The sequence below is a fragment of the Papio anubis genome, chromosome 14 (assembly GCF_008728515.1).
Source record: "Papio anubis isolate 15944 chromosome 14, Panubis1.0, whole genome shotgun sequence".
In the NCBI taxonomy this organism is placed as follows: domain Eukaryota; kingdom Metazoa; phylum Chordata; class Mammalia; order Primates; family Cercopithecidae; genus Papio; species Papio anubis.
Genome location: NC_044989.1, coordinates 89550632 through 89572735, shown reverse-complemented (window position 1 = coordinate 89572735; position 22104 = coordinate 89550632). Strand labels below are relative to the sequence as shown.

The following is a 22104-nucleotide window of genomic DNA, read 5'->3' as shown; positions in this document are numbered from 1 at the left end:
AAACCTCTCTTCACACCATTGATGGAAACAAGAATCTTATCTGGTGTTTTCTTGTTTTCCTCAGAATTGCGAACATGTAGTTGTGAGTGAGGTGCCCCTGAACAGGCTGAGAAGCTCTTTGACTCATATTCCAATTAAAATTATTAATAACAATTGTGAAAATCTGTTTTCTTTCTTATCTATATATCTAAGTAATGTATTCAGTTTTCTTTCTTTGCTAACAAAACTGAAATATCAATTGTCTGACTCCTGATATAATCTGATATGTTGTGTCTTTTAAATGGAAAGTCAATAAATTTACTATTGTTACAACTTATGTAGTATATATTATACGTCATTACATATGTAGTATAATATAATCAATTAAATACAATAATGTTACATTATTATTATATGTTTTCAGGAAATACAACCTAAAATATCACTTGAGACAAACTATGTAAGTTCTGAGAACTGTAAGTTTCCTTATTTCCTAAAGACTGGGTATGAAAAAGGAATAAAAAAAGGAAAAGGGAACATTGTCCGTTTAACAAGCAGTTTAATCCACTCTTTACAGTCCTCCCAGACTTCCAGATATGCAGACTCCTGGGAAGAGTGGCCCCCGCTGAGCACCTACTGTTTGCCAGGTACTCCCATTACACTGGGATACAGCAATGCAAATAATAGACAATGACCCCTGATCCCATGAAGCTTAAATTCCACTAGAGGGAGTCAGCCTATCAAGTGTAAAATCATAAGGAAATAAATTATATCGTAAGTCAGAAGGTGCTTCTGACAAAAGCATGCTTCTGACAAAAGCGTGGAGTAGGGTGGAGTCCTATGAACACATGGGGATCATTAAGATGGGAAGCACAGGGTTGGCTTTGGGAACCAGGGAAGGAGCCCAAGGGTCTGGGGAACCGCATCACCCCTGAGGGAGCAGTGAGAGTAGAACTCAAGGGCGGGGCAATGTGAGGCTTGTTTAGGGCAGAACCAGGAAACCAGAGAGTTGAGAGCCCGATGAGTCAGGTCAGAGCCATGAAAGGGTTTTTATGATTAACAGGGAGGATTCAGGGAAAATGGGGCCAAGTAGGCATTGGAAGGAACTGGCCTTTTACTCTGATCATTCTCTTTGGCTAGGTCTGTTTGGAATAGGACCTTGGCTGCTCAACTGTAAGCAGGTACCTTAGAAAATCAGACAGGTTCTCCAGGCAGAGAGCATCAGCAGCCCCGGGCTTCCCAGATATGTCTAAGGACCACGCGATTGGCAATTATACCTTCTGAAGTGGTAGATACACTCTGGATTCATGGCAAGATCCAGAGAATCCCTCTTTTTGGCATTTGCATCTTTATTCCCATGCCCCCAATACTTTTAAAGACTGTAGTTTAGACTCTCATTCCTGTTTTTAGAAAAAACATTCTACTTGGAATTCCAAGAGTGGTGTCTCCTTTACGATATTAATTCCAACTCACACCATAACTCAGACTTCATAGGTGTAATCATCCCTGTTCTTAATGCAATCAGGAGAGGGTTTGCCATGTCTGTGCCGCTGGGGATGAGGAGAAGGAAAGATAGTTAAGGTATAGAGGAGACTTCATGGCACTTTCTACAGAAACTTCAATGTGTGGATGCAATTTGGGAAATGTTCTCAGCAGATGGAGGCACCAGGAGGAGTAGCTGGGGCAGTGCAGACTCACACATCTGCTTCCCTGGGGGTTTTTGTTATGGCTTGTAACACTGTGGACGGGGTAGTATAATCCTGTTGACAGTAATAAGTTGCAACATCTTCAGGCTGCAGGCTGCTGATGGTGAGAGTGAAATCTGTCCCAGATCCACTGCCGCTGAACTGAGATGAGACCCCCGTCTGCAAACTGGAGGCAGCATAGATCAGGAGTGTAGGGGCTTTCCCTGGTTTCTGCTGATACCAGTCTAACTCCTTGTTAATGCCTTGACTCGCCCGGCAAGTGATGGTGACTCTGTCTCCTACAGATGCAGACAGGGAGGATGGAGACTGGGTCATCTGGATGTCACATCTGGCACCTGAGTTTGGAAACATAAAAACAAACATCCACACAATCAGTCATGCTATATAAAGCCCTCCCCAAAAATCCAGCCAGTACTGAGCACACTGGCTGAGTAAATGCCTAGTGTTCTCCTTCCTTACCTCGGAGCCAGAGCAACAGGAGCCCCAGGAGCTGCACGGGGACCCTCATGTCCATGCTGTGTCCTGTCTGAGACTGACTCCTGCACAGGGTGTGACCAGGCTACAAAAAAGTCTTCAGGGCAGGGAGGGGACTGTGCTCTGGGAACATGCAAATCAGCAGGGGATGGGGCAGGCTGAGCACAGCTGCAGGCCTGGCTCATCTCAGTAACTCAGCACAGGGGCAGTGTCCCCAGGGTCTCAGACTAGACCAGGGCAACACAGATTTGCCTTTAATCTGTTTCTTTCTGGGGGTCAATTTGTAACAAAGAACATTTTTTGATAATTGTCAAAGTTTGAAGTACTGCTGAGTACTTGAGGGAGTAATGTATTCCATTGGTGTATGGGGATTGTTTAGGAGAAAATTATTCTCTGTAGGAAACTCAAAGTAAAGTTTTGAGTGTGGTATCAGCAGGTCTTCAAAATACTCTGAAAGAGAGGGGGATACTTTGTGGTATAGTTACAACATTTCTGTGAATGTGTAATTGTTCCTTCTTAAAAAAAAGAAGAAAAATATCAAGATAATGCTAAATATACTTGTAAATATTCTATAATAACCTTAAGCCATTCTTATTATCAGTATAAGGTCAAACAATTCACTGCAGGTGCACAAAGATGGTGCTGTAAGTCCTCAATGTGTGTATCATTTACAGTTCCACATTTATGCAAACCTATAGGCCTCGATAATGCCCAGAAAATATGTGAGTTGCATCTTATTTTTGCTTTGGGGATCTCTATATTATGCCTCCTTTTCTGTCATTGAGTATTTTCCCCAGGGTTTATAAGCAGAAAGGGCTGACTAGTGGTGCTGGATCTGATTACTTAAAAAAAAAAAAAAGTTACGGCCGGGCACAGTGGCTCACGCCTGTAATCCCAGCACTTTGGGAGGCTGAGGCGGGGGGATGACAAGGTCAGGAGATCGAGACCATCCTTACCTTGTGGTGAGGAGACACGGTGAAACCCCGTCTCTACTAAAAATATAAAAAAATTAGCTAGGCGTGGTGGCAGGCGTCTGAAGTCCTAGCTACTCGGGAGGCTGAGGCAGGAGAATGGTGTGAACCTGGGAGGAGGAGCTTGCAGTGAGCCGAGATTGTGCCACTGCACTCCAGCCTGGATGACACAGCAAGACTCCGTCTCCAAAAAAAAGAAGAAAAAACGTTACTTGTTTCTTCCTCCAATTATATGAGCATGGATATAGATAAACTTGAAATTATCTAAGGATCAATTGTCTCCAAAGTAAGAAGACCAATATTATATTTACTAAGTAACAGTCTGAGTGGCACTGCTCACCAGCATGTTCCTGGGGACTCCGGAGCAGCTCCTCTGGAGCCTGAATTTCGTACAGCGAACCCTCTCTCCTAGTGAGGGCAGCTGCTGCTCAGCACATGTCCCTTCCTTGCACTATCAATGCCACTTTTCTCTTTCACTGTTTAGCAGTAAGTGGGGACATTCTGATCAAGATGCCAGCCTCCTGTCTGACATCCAGGACAGAGAGTCTCCATCTCCTGTCAAGCAAATGCCCATGTATATGGAGAAATCACTTGGATTTGGATAAAACCGGACACAGATTTGGACCCATTATATCTCACATCATCTCAGCCTGGTTCAGCAGCAGAGGAAGTGGATCCACCTACATCAGCATCAGTGGGCTGCAGCCTGGGGTTCTGGGGAGTATTACTGATTCATGAGTAGAAGTGGCCAAATGACTCTGGTGTAGCATCTGCACACACCCTCCTGCTGCCCATTTAGGGGCCTGAATTTTAAGGAAACTTGCTTGTGTAGGGTGAAATGTGAAAGTTTGATTTCGCCCTCTAAAGGTTTGCTTAAAATGGATGGACAAAAGACAAATAATAGGAGAAAAAGGCGAACAAATTTATTTAACATGCAGAAGAAAAAATCACAGGAGAGAGATTACCCAGATAACCCAGTGAGGTCCAGGTGTTTATACATCCTTTATAGGGGAGAGGGAGGTGGGGACTGTAGGCAACCTAGGGAGAGTAAGTGGCGTAACATAAAATAAATGGGTCCTTAAAAGAATAGATAATTGACTGGATGAAGTCAATTTCCAATCTCTTTTGAATTTAACTTTTAGTGCATGTTAATATTCCCTGATAGATCAACATTCCCAGGGAAAGTTTTCATGACAATTGGCTTCCTTCCAGAGTAACTGATGTAGGAAAAGAGTCTTTGTCCAATTGATGTTTTCTAGATGCTTTCAGTTTGAAATAGGCACCACACAAATGCAGCATATCTTGAGATGTTATCTCCCAGATTCCTTCTCTTGCAACTGAGCTGCCAGGAAACACCATTCCAGAGGGATGCAGCTCCAGGTGGAAAGTACAGGTGCTTTTTTCCAGATGGATGCATCAGTCCATGTCTGCATTCAGGCCTTTTGCTTTCACTGTGCTTCTGCTGGTTTCCCATTCCTATCTCTGTCCCTCACTGCCGTCTCTGAGAAAAGCAGCTCTGCCTGCATGCATGACAGACCACAGGGCTTAGAATGAGCCTTCCCTCAGTCAGTGCTATGGTTTCACTGTGTCCCCTTGAATCTACCTGCTGTTACCTTAATCCCAAAGGCAACAGAATTGAGAGACAGGGCCTAATGGGAAGTGTTTAATCATGAGAGTTCTGCCCTCATGAATAGATATATGCCACTATGAGCAGTGCTTATGTTATGGAAATAAACTGGATTTAGATCACTCAGTGTAGTATAACCAATTATCCACACTGAGTTTGCGGCAGGAAAAAGGAAGGCATTTATTTGCGGGCGTCAAGCAAAGAAGACCGGCAGCTAACGCCTCCATCCTGACCTGCCTGATGGCTTACAGATAAGGGTTTTTTAAAAGGAGAAATAAACTTCAGGAAATCAGAAGTTACAGGCAAAGTTAGAAATCATTACATGGAGGTTACACGTTGTTTTTGGCCTAAGAGGGCAGGATATCATGAAGCAGTGGGATATCTTACAAGACATCAATAGATCCAAACATTTTCTGATGTGCAATTGGTTTAGAAAAGAAGCTTTGTTTAAAAATTTGGAGTCAGCTTGAAAGAATATTCGCCCTGGCCCATGGATGTGGCTTTTTTTTTTTTTTTTTTTTTTTTTTTCCTGAGACTGAGTCCCACTCTGTCGCCTAGGCTGGAGTGCACTGGCGTGGTCTCAGCTCACAGCAACCTCCACCTCCCAGGTTCAAGTGATTCTCGTGCCTCAGCCTACAGAATAGCTAGGACCACAGGCGCCTGCCACCATGCCTAGATACTTTTGTGTGTGTGTGCCAGGATCTCATTCTGTCACCCAGGCTGGAGTGCAGTGGCACCATCGTAGTTCACTGCAGCCTTGAACTGGGCTAAGCCTCCCAATTAGCTGGGACTGCAGGCACTCATCATCATGCCCAGCCAAAACTGAAGACTTAATGGACTATGTGGTGGATAAGTCACTGCTGAAGAGAGACCTAGGGAGGCAGAAGGGAGGACTGTAGAAGTTACCCAGTGAGCAGCACAGGCCCTTGGTCAGTGTGAGGGAGGCTGAGCTGGGAGAAAGAGGACAATAAGAAGGAGGCCTAACAGGCATCTGAAGAGTCCAGAAGGAACGGCCCGAGGAGGAGATGGCTTAAACTTTTCCAGAATTGCTAACTACAGGGTCCTGGGAGTCCGGGAGCATGATGGCAAAGGGGCAGTGAGAGCCTGAGTTCTGGAGGGCAGAGCCCGTGTACTGGATAGAGCCTCACTCCAGGATGGCGAAGGGGCAGTGAGAGCCTGAGTTCTGGAGGGCAGAGCCCTGTGTTGGACAGAGCCTCACTCCTTGAGGGAGAAGGGCATTTTGTCACTGATCATCTTGCGCTCAGGGTTGAGGCGCCTGAGGATCTGGGCCAGTACGTTCACTGTCTGCTCGCTGATCAGCCCTGTCTTCTTGGTTTGGAACTTTTTCAGCAGGTCCTTAGTGGTCATGGACTTCCCTGTCAGGTAGCGGCGCGCAGCATCCTCAGTCACCTGCACGTCGCCGCTGCTGGATGTTGACTTGCCAGATGGCGGCTAGGGTGTCGACTTCCTGGACAGGCTCTGGGGCACCACGTCCAGCCGCAACTGCTTGGCTGCAGGCATCTCGCTCACCCGCTTCCCTTGCTCGAGTTTGCTGGTAGTCGCCCGCAGCGTGGAGGAGGTGCTGCCGCCCTCTGCGCTGGGCATGCCTGGGCGGCTGTTGCCCCTCCAGCTCCCTCCCGACAGCTTCCACTCTCCCATGGCTTCCACTCTCTCGTCTTCTTCCTCGCCATGAAGAGGGCCGAGGAGGCCTAGCTGTCAATGTCGCTCTCCTCTGAGCTGTCTGACTCCTAGCTGCTGTCTTTCCTGCCCTTCTTCTCCTGCGGGGTGGGCGCCTTCTCCTCCTCCTCCTACTCCTTGTCCTCCTCGGGCGACTTCTCCTCCTCACTCTCCTCACTACTGTTGCTCTGCTCATCAATACCCTTGGGCCGCTCCTCCTGCTGGAGCTCCTTGGCCTTGCTCTCAGGCTCATCCTGGGAGCTGCTGGAGCCGTCCGACATGTTGTCCACCTCTTGGCCCTCGAAGTCCCCATCACAGCTGTCCTCGAAGGCCTCATCGTCTGAGCCCTTCTTCTTCTTTTTCCTGCCGCCCTTGGCCAGTGGCTCCTTGTTCTTGGCCTTGGGGGCTCTGCCACTCTCCTCACCGCTGGCATGGCTGGCATCGGATGACATCTCCAGGTCGTGGATGCGCAGCTCCTTTGCCTTCCTGCGACCGCGTTTCTCCTTCCCCTCGTCCTCGTCCTGGTCCTGATCCTTGAGCCGCCGCTGCTGCATGATGCTGAAGTGGTTCAGCACCTTGTTCCTCCCCTCCCCCTCCTCCTCGGCCTCCTCGGCAGTGAGCGTGCGGTGCCTACCGGGCCAGCAGAGTGAAATTGTACCAGTTGTGCACGGGGAAGGCCTCCAAGGCCCCATCAGGGCACTGGGTGAAGATGTAGTAAGACGTGTTATCTGTCACCCTCCCTTCTTGATGCCCTTGAACTTCCTGCCCGATTTGCCGTTGACTGGGAGCAGCCAGGGCTGGTCCTCGGGCCAGAACTCCTTGAGGACGATGCCGTACTTCTTCCTCCGAGCCTCCTCCCGAAGCTTGCGGTTGAACTCGCTGCCCGCGCCGATTCGGACATCTCCTCCTTCTGGTAGATTTTCTTATTGCTCAAGCCCCGCTTCAGCCGAGCCTGATTCCACGTAGCAAAGCTGACTTTATTGGCTGCATTAAAAGCCACGATGTTACATTTTTTGGTTGTATTCTTGGGGACTCGAACGACGTATTTAGTGACGTTCTGGCTGCTAGGGCTAGGGCCGCCATGGGCAATGGTCAGTGGTTCCCATCTGGTCCGACCCGGGTTCCTTTAGTCTCCTCTGGCTTGCATGTTCCTCCATTCCGGGGAAGCCGCTGCTCAGTGTCGGGTCTCTGTCCCTGAGCGAAGACCCCAACCCTAGGCACCTCTGGCACTGGGAAAAGGTAACCCGTATGTGGCTTTCTTAAGGCCTTTCAGGTAGAAATTTAGGACAAAGAACCAGGGTCAGAGTTCAGTCCCCAAGTCCCACTTATTTGAGATCTATGTGCTGGTAGATCCATTTGGAGGTGTTCTATGCTTCTGAAAAACAAGTCGGAGACATATGCTAAGATATATTCTTTAGTTTGTATAGGGAAAGCAAACATCCCATGATTTTGTCTTCTTTGGCTATTTTTTTGGGGGGAGGGGTTATGACTGCCTCCTTGTTTCTCATGTTACTTTTTTATTTCTTAAGGCCAGCTAGGTGCCTGGAATTTCCTTCAAAGGGACCTAAGATTGTCGTTTACTTCCATGCTTGGGAAAGATTCAGTTGCCCCTAAGAAGGGATCCCTGGTCTGTCTCACTTGTGGACGTGGGCTCTCACTCTCTCTCTTTCTTTCTCTCTCTTTCTCTTTTGCTCTTCTGCCATTCATTCCAGGCCGTGGCCTTCCTTCCCTTTGAAAGACACAGTGCTCAAAATTCCATCTTGAAAGCACAGATATTGGATGCAAAACTGCCAGTTCCTTGATTTTCAACTTCTCCAGAAATGTGAGAAAAATGGTTCCTCTTCTTTATTAAGTTACAGTCTCAGGCATTCTGTTATAATAGTACAAAACAGATTAAGACAGAAAGCCCTCAGTGGGTAATGACAAGAGGAGATGTATACATACCCCAACTCCCTCCCCTCTCAGGTGAAATAGCCCAGGGGTATTTTCCCTATATTTCTACATGGAGTTCATCTTCAGTGATCCTAAGAGTTAGGTGGCTTGTTGAGGTGGCTTTTATTATCCATCTCTGGTCTCTGCCTCACTTTCTGCCTTCCCTCCCAATGTAAATATGCTGCCTGCACAGAAATCCTTCCTGCTGGTAGACACAACCCAAGACACTGAACAAATTCCAGTTCATGAGAGGGCTGTATCTCTTGTGTGAATCCTTATTACTTCTCCCTTTTTGATGAGGAAAAAGAACAGGAAGTACTTAATTCCCTTTTGCTAATCTATCTTAGATTTAATTTATACAAAGAAAACTTAGGCAATACCATTAGGATGTAGGCATGGGCAAAGACTTCATGATTAAAACACCAAAAGCAATTGCAGTAAAAGCCAACATTGACAAATGGAATCTAATTAAACTAAAGAGCTTCTGCTCAGCAAAAGAAACTATCATCAGAGTGAATAGGCAACCTAGAGAATGGGAGAAAACTTTTTCAATCTGTCCAACTGACAAAGGCCTAATATCCAGAATCTACAATGAACTTAAACAAATTTACAAGAAAAAAAACAAACAACCCCATCAAAAAGTGGGCAAAAGATATAAACAGACACTTCTCAAAAGAAGACATTTATGCGGACAACAAACATACAAAAGAAAGCTCATCATCACTGGCCATTAGATAAATGCAAATGCAAATCACAGTGAGATACCATCTCACACCACTTAGAATGGCAATCATTAAAAAGTCAGGAAACAACAGATGCTGGTGAGCATGTGGAGAAATAGGAATGCTTTTACACTCTTGGAGGGAGTGTAAATTAGTTCAGCCATTGTGGAAGACAGTGTGTCAATTCCTCAAGGATCTACAATCAGAAATACCATTTGACCCAGCAACCCCATTATGGGTATATACCCAAAGGACTATAAATCATTCTACTATAAAGACATATGCACACTTGTCTTTATTAAAGAACTATGTACAATAGCAAAGACTTTGAACCAACCCAAATGCCCATCAGTGATAGACTGGATAAAGAAAATGTAGCATTTATGCACCATGGAATACTATGCAGCCATAAAAAAGAATGAGTTCTTGTCCTTTGCAGGGACATGGGTGAAACTGGAAACCACCATCCTCAGCAAACTAACACAGGAATAGAAAACCAAACACTGCATGTTCTCACTTGTAAGTGGGAGCTGAACAATGAGAATACATGGACACATGGAGAGGAACATCACACAATGGGGCTTATGGGGGGACAGGGGACAAGGAGAGGGAGAGCTTTAGGAGGAACACCTGATGCATGCAGGGCTTAAAACCTAGTTGACAGGTTGATAGGTGCAGCAAATCACCAAGGCACATGTATACCTAAGGAACAAACCTGCATATTCAGCATATATATCCCATAACTCAAAGTAAACAAACAAACAGACAAAATGCAGTAATTCCTTTCTTGTGACTCACAAAATAAAGCTAAAAATTGATACATACCATGAAGACCACAGTAGAGGCAATGGAGTAAATTTCTCTCACTCTTAAAAGCCACAGGTCAGTGGATCCCCAAGTCCCAAATTATTTCTAGCTTTCTTGCCTCATAAATCTGTCCTGTGAGTTTTCATTCAGATTTAGGATTGGACAGTTGTGGAGATGATAAGAGTTAGTTTAGGGACAAATATGCCCCCCCCACCCCAAAGATATTCATGTCCTAATATCTGAAATCTAGGAATGTTACTTTATATGTCAAGGAACTTGACAGATGTGATTAAGTGAAGAAATTTGAGGTCAGGAGAGTATCCTGGATTATCTGGGTCAAACCAATGTAATCACAAGGGTTCTTATAATAGGGAATGCAAGAGGGGCACAGTCAGAGAGGAGGTAGAACAATGGAGAGGGGTGCTGGGGGGAGAAAGGATGGGGTCATGAAGCCAGAAATGTGAGGGCATCCTGTACACAAAAGCATAGTATCTGATTCTCTACCTTGGAGCCTCCAGAAAGAATACAGCCCTACTCACTCTGTGATTTTAGTTCAGCGAGACTTCTGACCTCCAGAAATACACAATAATACATTTGTGTTGTGTGAAGCCATTGAGGACATATTTATTTGTTCCAACAATAATAAGATACTAGTGCATGAGGAAGAGATGTCTGTTTTCTTCTGCGTGCTTGGTTGCTCTCTGTTCTCCCAAGAAAAGTGAATCTTGTAATCATTTGCCATCAATTTTCACAAGAGACAGAATACATCCTATTGTGGGCTGGAAGGGAGGGGGCGGCATAGCACCAGAATGCTCCTAAGAATTCTCTTAAAATGTCTTGGGTCAAACCCCTTGAATGGCTCTTGAACAAGCTGGGTATTTAAGAGCCTAGGGGTCAGCTCTCACGGCACGTGAGGGGAGAAGGGTTTTTTATATATGCATATATATTAGGAGGGCAAATTAAACTTGCAGAACACATTCTGAGAGAGACAGACTGAACCAGAGAGATTTAAAAAGAAATAGAAGATGTAGAAAGTGTCAGAGAAAAGAAAGAAGTGTTCTTGCTCACAAGTCCAAAATAAAATCATTCACAGTTGATAAAGGCATTGACAGACTTGTGTTTTTAGAGGAAACTGCAGATAAAGCTAGTTTATGATTAAGGTCAGCATGGTGTGAGGCAGAGGCAACAGGGAGCTGTGGAGTCCACACTGTCCCTACAGTGTCTTCTCCCTTTTTACAGCCTGTGGGCTCAACCATGGGATGAAAATGGCTGCATGAAAGGAATATAATAAGGGCAGGCAGATTTGGGTGACATCCCAGCCACGCACGTGCTGATCATGTGACTTTGGGCACACCACCCAGGAGGTCTGGTAATTGGTCTCCTTCCCTGTGAACTAGAGAACTATGCATATCATGGGGTGCCCTGAGGATTTAACCAGATGATATACCTTGAAGTATATGTGTGTGAATGTGTAGAGATAAATATACATATATATATGCATATAGAGATATGAATATATATATTTATCAGATAAATATGTTTGTATATGTATATATATATTAGTCTGATAAATGTATATAAGTTTAAATATGTGTATACATGTATGAAGTTTATACATATATATGCATGAAGCTTAGAGCCACTGCAGTCCTGTAGAGACCATGAGGCATTGAGCCAAAGCAGAAAATCCAATGTGGTAAAGGTGACAAAGCAGAAATGTGGACAGAATCAGGGCCTTTCTCCTTTCACCAAGCTGCTGTTCCAACCCTAAATACTTCTTCCAAATTCAGAATGTATACATATATATATACACACACACACACATACATATATATATATATCTCCAGTCCCCTTTCTCTGCATGTTTGAATATCTTAGAATAGAGTATGTAAGATATTAGTAGCTAAATATCATTTTCAAATCAAATTTTTAAATATTTATTCTACAACTACTAAGTGTTTCCCTAAAGGCAATGAAGTTTCCTACACATTATTTTTACCATAAAAATTTCTACCTACCTTTTTATGTGTGGCATGAGAAAGATAATCAAAATGACAGTTGACTATAACACTTTTAGTCTGGCTTGTCTTTGAGCCCCATTTGTGTTACTCTTTGGCTCCAAAGGCTGTGGCCACCAGTCTGAATTCTGTGTCCTTTCTTCCCACATCCACAGTGTTTCCCAAGACACATTCTGGCCTCCTTCATGCTGAGAATCCAGACCCAACCTCCAGCTACACTGTTTTGAATCCAGCACTCACTGCCTGGAAGCTTTCTTTGTAATCTCTCCAAATGCCACCTCTGACAGAAAAGTGACTAGAGCAGTCAGAATCTTCATTTCAAAAACCCCGGAAAAAGAAGAGAATCCTGTAAACCTTATGGTGGTGTTGAGGAGATGTATACAATCTCCAGATTTTATGTCTTCTCCAAGTGTTCTTGTCTCTTTCTTGACCACAATTCTAATTTCATGACCTTAATGGAGGGAGGAATTAAGGACAACAAGGGGATGTTCATGCTTAGGATATAAAAAGAGAAATAAAGACAAGAAGAGAGCAGAATTTATAAACTCTGTAATGTTGTTGTGCTTTCCCTAGCCATGGACACAGAAGCACCAAGATGTCAGGGGAGCACATCACTTATTCTGGTTCCTGCTTTTCCTGCCTCTGACATCCACAAACACCCACACACATAATAATGCATTTCTTATTCTAAAGAGCAGGTTCATGACCCAGTAAAGCTCTTTCTCTTAAGTGTCATTTATAGATAAGTTAGGATAATTTTAGAAACAAGTGAAAGAAAGAAAAGCAATGGTTTAAACAATGAGATAATTTCAGAGAGTTGGAGCACTGAGGGTTCGTGCAGCAGCCTGCTGACGCCAGACAGCCTCCGGAATCTTTCTAGATTTCTGCTTTGTTACTTTGACCACATTGGCATTTCTGTCTGGGGTCAAGGCCTCGTGGTCTCAAGAGGGCTGCAGAGGCTCTAAACTTCATGTCCTCTGGTAACTGTCCCAGGAGGAAATACAGGGCAAAGCTCTTCAACTTCCCTTTTTTATGAAGAATCACCATTTTCTCCAGAAGCCCTGCCCGTGCTTCACATGCCTGATATCTCACTGCCGAGCTGATCACATGTGCACCTGAAGACTCCTATCCTGGGCTGGGAGAGGTTCAGTGTCGTTGTCACACAAAACAGGACAGAGCCAGTGCCCTATGCACTAGAAAAGGAGGGAGTGGCTGCTCTGTAGGTGTCAAAAGCTTTGCCACATTTTAAATTGCACTGTGCCTCTAAGAAAAGTTGTATGAGGAGGAGGCAATCTATGGGCATCTTCAACTGGCAATATTAAAAGAATCCAGGTCCTGCTGATGAAAATAAAGTCAAATTTCAAATTCTCACATGACCTCATCAGCATCAGCAATTGTGGAAACATAGCCTATGCATTTAACTCGGGGACAGACTCTCAGTTACCAGAATAAATGAGGAAAGGAGACATTTATAATAAGATCTTCAAACCAGGACTAAGGTCAGGCTTGCACTGCCTGAGAGCTGCTGGGCTTTGGCTCTGGGCTGTGGAGGAAGCAGTTGCCCTCCAGAGCAACGGGACTAAGGACCTGGGAGGAACCAAAGGCCCGGCCCATGGTGCTGTCTCAAAGGAGCTTCAGGGAAGGAAACTGTTCACACACTCATAGGTGCTGCGCCACGCAGAGTCTACTGCCAGGGTGAAAGTCTCAGAGGCCAGGGCCTTAGGGCTGGGCCTGGGCTCCTGGGTCCGGCTGCCCTTAGCTCTGTCCTCACTGGTCCTCAATGATCAGGACTGTGCTGGAGCCAAAGAGGTCAGTAAATGATCCCAGAGTCCCAGATTCTGTTATAGTTAGAAGGAAAAATTAGCATATGTGAAATAAATGAACATAGAGTTATGTGACTATGTATATGTGTATTTGTAACAAACTTGACATATTAATTATATGTAATATTTTAGATGTGTATTGTATTGATATTTTTGTATATACTATGCATCTAAATTAGGAATAAATATAATATTCAAATTTACATATAAATAGGTATCACTTTAATTGTTGGTATAAGGTATTTTGATAAATTGAGCATGAACAATGAAAACCAACAGTGATGTGCCACCCCATGGCCCCTTTCCCACCACAGAGCGCAAGGGTCATAAAGCTGAGGATCCTCCCCAATGTCCCTGCTGGGCCAAGCTCTGATGGCCCAAGGCTGAGAATGCTGAGAGACCCATGGGGGTTCTGAAGTGCTCAGAGATGCAGGTGCTGGAGAGAGGGGTAGTGGATCTGGACTCCTAGGTGCAGGGACGTTTTATGCTAAGGATCAGTATGGGTACTTCCTCTCCTGGGGCCTCCCAACAGACAGAGCAGCACAGGTGACTCAGTGACTGTGTTCACAGGAAAAAAACACTCCACAGTTCATTGGCAGCCTGCCCTCTGGCTGGAGCGATGTGAGATCTCTGCCCAGCTATTGTGGCTCACAGGACTGCCAGGACTCTATTTAGAATGAACTACCATTTAAAAAGCTCAGCTGCTGATGGACAGAGACACGTCTGTCCGGGTCCAGCACCCCTGACCCAGGCCTTGTGTACAGGGGCAGCACGAGCCAGCAGGGGCTCAAAGAAGGAGCCGTGTTCAGCTGGTGGCAGACTAGGACACTGTTCATACTCTAGCCAGATATGCAGGTGACAGTGACCCTCCCTCCTGGGACACAGAGAGGGGAGTTGGAGACGGGGTCCATACAATGTCCCCACTGACATCTAAATGGAGACCCAATGTGAACATCACAAAATATTAACTGCAACAAGTCATTCTTGCAGTTCGAAGTAATTCTAATTAGAAACCAAAGCAGGCTAATTATCTGTTTGTGAAGGAAACATTTGTGTTTAATGCAACCAAACTGAGGATGAAGCCTGAGTCCTTTCTCCTCACCAGAGAGTCAGATAGCAGATAGAAGAGGAGCAAAGCTGGCCCCCACATCCACCAGGAGCCTCCTGATGCTGATTCTGCTCAGGTGGAGTGGGGATGGTAGATTACTCGGCTCCCCCTGCCACTCCAAGGTACTCTAGCCCAGATGGCTTAAACAATAGAAATTTATTTTAACATCTTTTGGTGGCTGGAAGTCCAAGATCAAGGTCCAGCAGGGTTCACTTTCTATTGAGAACCTTCTTCTTGGTTCATAGACAATGATGGAGAGATGGGGATAAGGGTGGGAGCAAGAGAAAAAGAGAGAGACGGGGAAGAAGAGAGCTCTCTGGATTTTATTCTGATAAGAACACTAATTCTGTTGGATGGGGTTTCAAGCTTATGAACTCCTTTTAACCCATCTAGCTCGATTATTTCCTGCAGCTACACTGGTGGTCAGGGTCTAGCTTCCAGTCTCAGAGCACAGAGCACAGATCAGATTCTCCCCACAACTCAGCACTCCGTCAGTCCTTCCACGTTCTCCAGGTCACACATGAGACCCTGTTTTAGCCTTAGGGTTCCCTGTTGACAGTGACACACCATCACCCTTCCATTCCCAGTATTTCTTTGTTCATGGCGCTCTCTGTTTCTCATTGTGGGATTTGTTTGCCCTCGAGGGGCAGGTGTTTCACATGGAAACATATATGATTTTTTATTTTGTAATAGTGAAAGCTAATTCATTAATTTACATAAATAATATTTTAAACTGAATTCATGGAATATTTTAAAAACAAAAGGCCAACTGAAGAGCTTAAAAAGTCTGAAGAGATAAAAAGATAGATTCCTTTCAGAGGAGACATGTTAGTCACAAATAAAAGTCTGTTTTACAGATTACTTTTGGGCAGTAAATGTCAACAGAAAATGACGACTTCAAATAGGCTGCCAAAATATGACACTATATTCCAAGTTATTTCCAAATAATGTGTAAATACATTTTCAAATTAAAACAAACAAAATGTGAGTTTTTCATGAGATTTACACAGCAAAACATTTCACAAATGTGTGCCTTATGCAAAAGAACATTTATCCCTGATGCAAAGCTCAAGTTTTCTTTGATCTTTAGAAGAGAACAGCTTTTTCTCCACTCTGTTCCACTCTTGCTGCTGAGAATGGGCATCGGGGCAGTGACTGTCAGGAAGGAGGAAGGCTGTGTGCTGAGGGTGGTCATGCCTTCTGACCACATGAGTGAACTTATGGAACAGAGCCACCCACACCACCAAGGCCACCTGCCTGTTTCTCACTGCTGAGGCACAGACACAGAAACCTTGTCTTTATTCCACCTTATTTTGAGGCTTCTTTGTAATTGGCAATTTGATTGTCTTCTGATTCGGCTTGGTATCCACTTTCAGTTTTGGGAATCATTTATTTTTCACCACTTTGATTTAAGAGTATAGCCCCTTGGGATATCACCATCATGTAGATTTTGAGCTTGTTCATTTTTTAGGTGTGTCCAACCACGTTGAGTGGGTTTAGAACTTATCCCCTGTCTCACATCAAAGTAGATTCTATAGTGACTACATGCTATCACATGAGGGCTAACGATGATAATGGCCGCTCAGCTCCTGCTCTTGCTACTCACACTGTGTTGTCTCCCATTGTGTTCTGTAATATTTCATATCTTTAAGCTCTGTGTTGCATTTATTAGTACTTCTAAGGAGCATATTAAGTGTCGTGTTTTTTAATTGAAGGCCAATTGTCCTTCAAAGAGCCCTTAAAAGAGGCCCTTCAAAGAGGCCTGAAAACTGGAGGTCCAATGATGATAGTCACAGTCTGAGTGTGAATGCCCAAGAACCAAGAACACTGATGTTTGAGGACAGAAGATGAACATCACATTTTAAAAAAATACTGAATGTACATTTCCTCCACCTTTGTCTTCCATTTGTACCCTGAAGGAATTAAATGATTTCTGCCCACATTGCTGAGGCCAATCTTCTTTATTCACTCTACTGATTCAAATGCTAATCTCTTCTGGAAACACCCTCACAGACTCACCCAGAAGTAATGTGTTACCAGCTATCAGGGCACTCTTTAGCCCAGTTATGTTGATGCATAAAATTAATTATTACTGGCTGGTTATGGTGGCTCATACCTGTAACCTCAGTAGTTTGGGAGGCCTAGGTGGGCAGATTGCTTGAGCTCAGGAGTTCAAGACAAGCTTGGGCAACACGGACAAAGCTCATCTCCAAAAATAAATAACCATTATTGTTCCAATCTCTTCACATTCTTACCAACACTTGACATATTCCAGTTTATTATTGTGATTATGATTGCCATCCCAGTGTTATGTGAGGAGATATCTGATTGCGGTTTGTCATTTTTCCAGTGACTAAGGATGTTGAGTCTCTTTTCATGTACTTATTGACTCTGTATATATCTTCTTTGATAAACTTCTGTACAGATCTTTTTTTTCCCAATTTGTAGTTGAGAAGTGTTTTTCAATGTTTATTATTGAATTATAAGAGTTATTTACATATTCTGGGTGGTGGTTCCTCATCAGATATATGATATATGGGTTGTCTTTTCACTTTCTTCTCAGTGTCCATTAGGGAATAAAAGTTATTACATTTGATAAAGTGAAGTTCATCATTTTTTCCTTTGATTGCTTGTTTTTTTGGTGTCATATGTAAGAAACTATTGCCTCATTCAGAGTCACAAAGATTGACATCTCAGTTGTCTTAAAAGAGCATTATTATTTTACCTTTCACATTTAGGTCTCTGTAGCATTTTGAGTTAGTTTGTGTATATGATGTGAAGAAGTCCAACTTTGTTTATTCTTTATGTACAGATATTCAGTTGCTTATATATGTATGTAAAGGACCTTATTTAGCCATGACTATATACATATGGAACTATGTGCACCCAACTATTTATCAAATAAATATATATAGCACCTATATTCATGTTTTTATATATGTGTGGATTTCCATTAATAAGGTAAATTTTACTATTTTTATTGAAATATTATTTTTTAAATTTCTTTTAAAAACTCTCCTTGGTAGCTTTATAAATAGATTACTAAACATTTATACTAATGCCATTAATTATAACAAAATACATCTTGTATGTGTAAATACATAAATATTACATTTGTCAGTTTTTTGCACAACAATGATTGGTAACCAACTATTTAAAAGTCAGTGTCTTCCATTAAGTTGTATTGTATTTGTGGATGTTCATTTTAATATTAACTTGGCTCTTCAAGGCAGGGCTCAGCTGGGTGGTTCTGCTTCAGGGAACCAAGCTTGTCTCTAGCCTATGAATTGTATTCATCTAAGGTCAAGGCTAAAGGGCAGTAACTAACCAGGTGCCACATTCTAATGCAAGTTTTGCAGGAGTGAGCAACCTCCCAGAACCAAGTTGAACTGGTGAATGAAGTCTAAAACTTCTGAACACAGAAATATACAATTTTAAGTTACTCTTTCACCTTGGCAATTATCAAAGTCCCTACAAACTGTTGCTCCATTTAAACATCAAGTATTTTATTATTCCATGGACAGATAATTATGTTTCTCTACCATTACAATCTTCCAAATGTTTTCAAATTTCATGTTGCATTGATTAGAAAATAAAGCTGAGAATGTTTGCAATATGTGGTTTTCCATTGAAATTTTTTTAAATAGCCTCATTAGGACAATAATATATCTCTTTTCTTTGGTGGCAGGAATAAAGTTTTGCTCTTGTCACCCAGGCTGAAGTGCAATGGCATGATCTTGGCTCACTGCAACCTCCACCTCCCTGGTTCCAACTATTCTCTTGCCTCAGTCTCCTGGGTAGCTGGGACAGGCACCTGACACCATGACATGTCTTTAGCTGAAATAAAAATCACATAGTACATAGCTTCTTAAGCCTTTTATAGATCACCTGTTACCAACTACCATGGCTAAGTGAAGATTCTCATTCAGTTAACTGAAGGTCGTTCTGCTATTTAGCATGTGTATCATGCTCTCAGTGAGCTCATGATGCTGCTGGATTCTGCATAAATTTTGAGTAGCAAAGAGTTTTTGTAATTAGGAAAAAAATCCTACATCCATGTTTAGTTTTCTGTTGTTTTAGTTTTTATCAAGAAATGTTTTTCATTGGTTTGTAAAATGATTGTTGTATATGTCATACAATTTCCTGTGTCTATGACTTAATAAAGTTGTCTTCCTATGATAGAGCCCTGCTCATAACATGTGAGAGCACATTCAAATGTATTCTGGGGCCATCCGTAACTGGCAAAGTTTTTCACTATTTTGTGAAAATACTGACCATGTTGGGCTTTCAGCTGTCAGTTCCTCGTCATGACCATCACTTCTGAAAACACGTCTTAGGAACCACTTTTCCCTCTATATTTTTCTGTAGAGTTGTTCAGCGAGCAGTCCTTCCATGAGATTTGGAAGTCAGAAGAGAATGACTCCATGCTCATTGACACCTGCAGACAGGCAAGTGGACTTAGTCAAGAACTAGAGAATCACCTAGAGAGATACTGCAGGAGGCTAAGAGCATCAGCACCCACACTCTGGGCTTCTCAGACAGATACAAGGACCATGTGGTAAGTCAGCCCACACCTGCAGGGCAGGGTGCACCCTGGTTTCCAGAGGAGCCCCAGAGAATCCCATCTCTACTATCTGCTTCCCTAACTAACATTGAACAGGCTTTGAAAAGCTGTAGTTTAGACACTAATTCCATAACTTAAAACAATTCCTGCTTGTAACAGCTAGAGTGGCTTCTCTTTTGCTATAATAACTCTGAATGTCCCATAACACAGACTTCTCAGGTGGTCAAATCTCTTTATTAAATCAGGACTGACATTGCAAGTCTGTGCTGCTGGGGATGAGGAGGAAAGAGAGTGGGTTCAAAGGAGCCACCTCAGCACAATCTACCAAAATTTCCCAATGTTCTTCAAAACCTGGCTGCATCTGAGAAACAACTCAACAGATGGAGGCACCAGGAGGAGCATCTTGGGCAGCCCAGCCTTACTCATCTGCTTCCATGGGGGTTGATTGTTATGAGTTGTCACACTGGGAGAGGAAAACTACTCCCCTGTTCACGGTAATACATTGTAAAATCTTCAGGCTGCAGGTTGCTGATAGTGAGAGTGAAATCTGTCCCAGATCCACTGTCACTGAACTGAGATGGGACCCCCGTCTGCAAACTGGATGCAACATGGATCAGAAACTTACTTATCTGCTTTCCCCGGTTTCTGCCGATACCTATTTAAATAGTTGCTAATGCCCTGAATCACCTGCCAAGTAATGATGACTCTGTCTCCTACAGATGCAGACAGAGAAGATGGAGACTGGGTCATCTGTATGTCACATCTGGCATCTGAGATTGGAAACACAAAAACAAATATTTACACTTTTAACCATATTATATGAGCACTTCCCTGAAGAACCAGGTAGTACTGAGCACAGTGGCTGAGTAAATTCCTAGTGTTCTCCTTCCTTACCTGGGAACCAGAGCAGCAGGAACCCCAGGAGCTGAATGGGGACACTCATGTCCATGCTGTGTCCTGACTGGGACTGACTCCTGCACAGGGTGTGACTAGCCTATTAAGAAGTCTTCAGGGCAGAGGGCTGTGCTCTGGGAATATGCAAATCAGCAGGGGATGGGGCAGGCTGAGCACAGCTGCAGGGCTGGTTCATCTCAGTAACTCAGCATGGGAACAATGTCCTTAGGGTCCCAGATCAGACCAGGGCAGCGTAGATTTGCCTGGAGGGAATGTATTTCTTTCTAGATCCACTGTTGTGACAAGTGATATTTTGGGGAAAGAAGTCAAAACTTCATACAAATATAAGGACTACATGGAGTAATATATTTTAGAGTTGTATTGGGGGTATACAGGAGAGTATGACCATTTGTAGGGAATGTCTAATAAAGTCTTAGAGGATGCATCTGTCAGATCTTCACATTACTTAAATGAACGTTGAGTGAGTAAGAATCCCATTCGCTACACTAACAACACCTCTGTGATTGTCACATGGTTCCCATTGTTTCATATGGGGAAAATGGTCTTTATCAGAAGCATATTTAATACACTCCAAAGAATTTGTAGTGACTTTAAACATTCGTTATTACCAGTATATTTTCAAGCAATTCCTTGCAGAGGCACAATAATGATGCCGAGATTCCTCAGTGCCTGTGCCACTCACCTTCCATTATCCAGAGCTATGAGTCTCTTTAATACCCAGAGTCTCAATGGGCAGCAGCTTCATCTTGGTTTGCAGCTGCCCTTATTCTACCCAATTTTCTGCCCTTCTTGGGTATTCTTTCCCATAGGTCATCAGTATGAAGGGTTGACTAGTAATGCTAGATCTGTTTACTTAAAAAAAACCTCATTTCTTCCTCCAACTGTTGAAGCCTTAATCAGGATAAACTTGAAACTCTGAACCAATCTAGACCCTCATGATCAATTGCCTCCAAAGGAAGAAGACCTAGGTAATGCATCTTGCCTAATGCTCTGATCTGCCTTTCCCACCAGAATGTTCATGAGTGTTCAGGTACAGCTCTCAAAAAACCTGGCTTCCTGGAAAGCAAGTGAGGGAGAGGCCCTGGGGAAAGGCCAGGTCAGTGAACACCTCCTCTTCTGTGAGAGTGGCGGCTACTCAGTGCATGTCCCTGCCCTGCACCATCAAAGCCACTTTCCTCTTTGACTCTTTAGCAGTGAGTGGGGACATCATCCTGACTCAGACGTCTGCCTCCTTGCCCCACTTTCAGGAAAGAGAGTCTCCATCTCTGGCCAAGCCACAGCCCATTTACTTGGAGAAATACTTTGAATCTGGATAAAACTTAGAGAGAGATTTGAACCCCTATACCTCACATATCTGCCTCTGCCTAGGGGCATCCCTGCCTGGTTGTGTAGCAAGGAAAATGGAATCAACTACACTGACATGAGAAGACTAGAGCCTGGGGAATCCAGGGAGCATTACTCTTGCATGACTAAGAGTGACCTGACTACATTGGTATAGTCTATGCACAAATCTCCTGCTGCTTTCCAGGGGCCTGAATTTCAAGGGAAGTTACTGGCAAACTGCCTGCTAAGATTTAGGTTCAGTAAGAAGCAGTTCTGGATAGAAATACACATTTTTTGTGTGTATGTGGGTGAATGTAGCAGTCTCTCTTGCTACCGTTTCCCTTTCCCTTTTGCGGTACATCTGCTGACTCCCCATGGGCATATCTGTTCCTCACTGCTCTATCTGAAGCTGGAGAAGGCAGCCTTGCCTGAACACATGGCCTATCATAGCACCTAAA

At 43.7% G+C, this 22104-nt stretch overlaps 1 pseudogene and 1 gene segment (V, D, J or C); both read right to left on the bottom strand.

Moving 5' to 3' along the window:
- Positions 1–460: 460 nt before the first annotated feature.
- LOC101001589 lies at positions 461–2680 on the bottom strand. The segment is given in 2 exon segments: positions 461–2020; positions 2145–2680. Coding segments are annotated over 2 exon segments (402 nt in total).
- A 2768-nt stretch (positions 2681–5448) lies between these two features.
- On the bottom strand, positions 5449–20357 carry LOC101007859 (annotated as a pseudogene). The gene is made up of 3 exons (XR_002516862.2): positions 20303–20357; positions 20034–20178; positions 5449–7558 (listed from the first exon to the last, which is right to left on the bottom strand). The product of XR_002516862.2 is annotated as a general transcription factor IIF subunit 1 pseudogene (transcript).
- Between the last annotated feature and the right edge of the window lie 1747 nt (positions 20358–22104).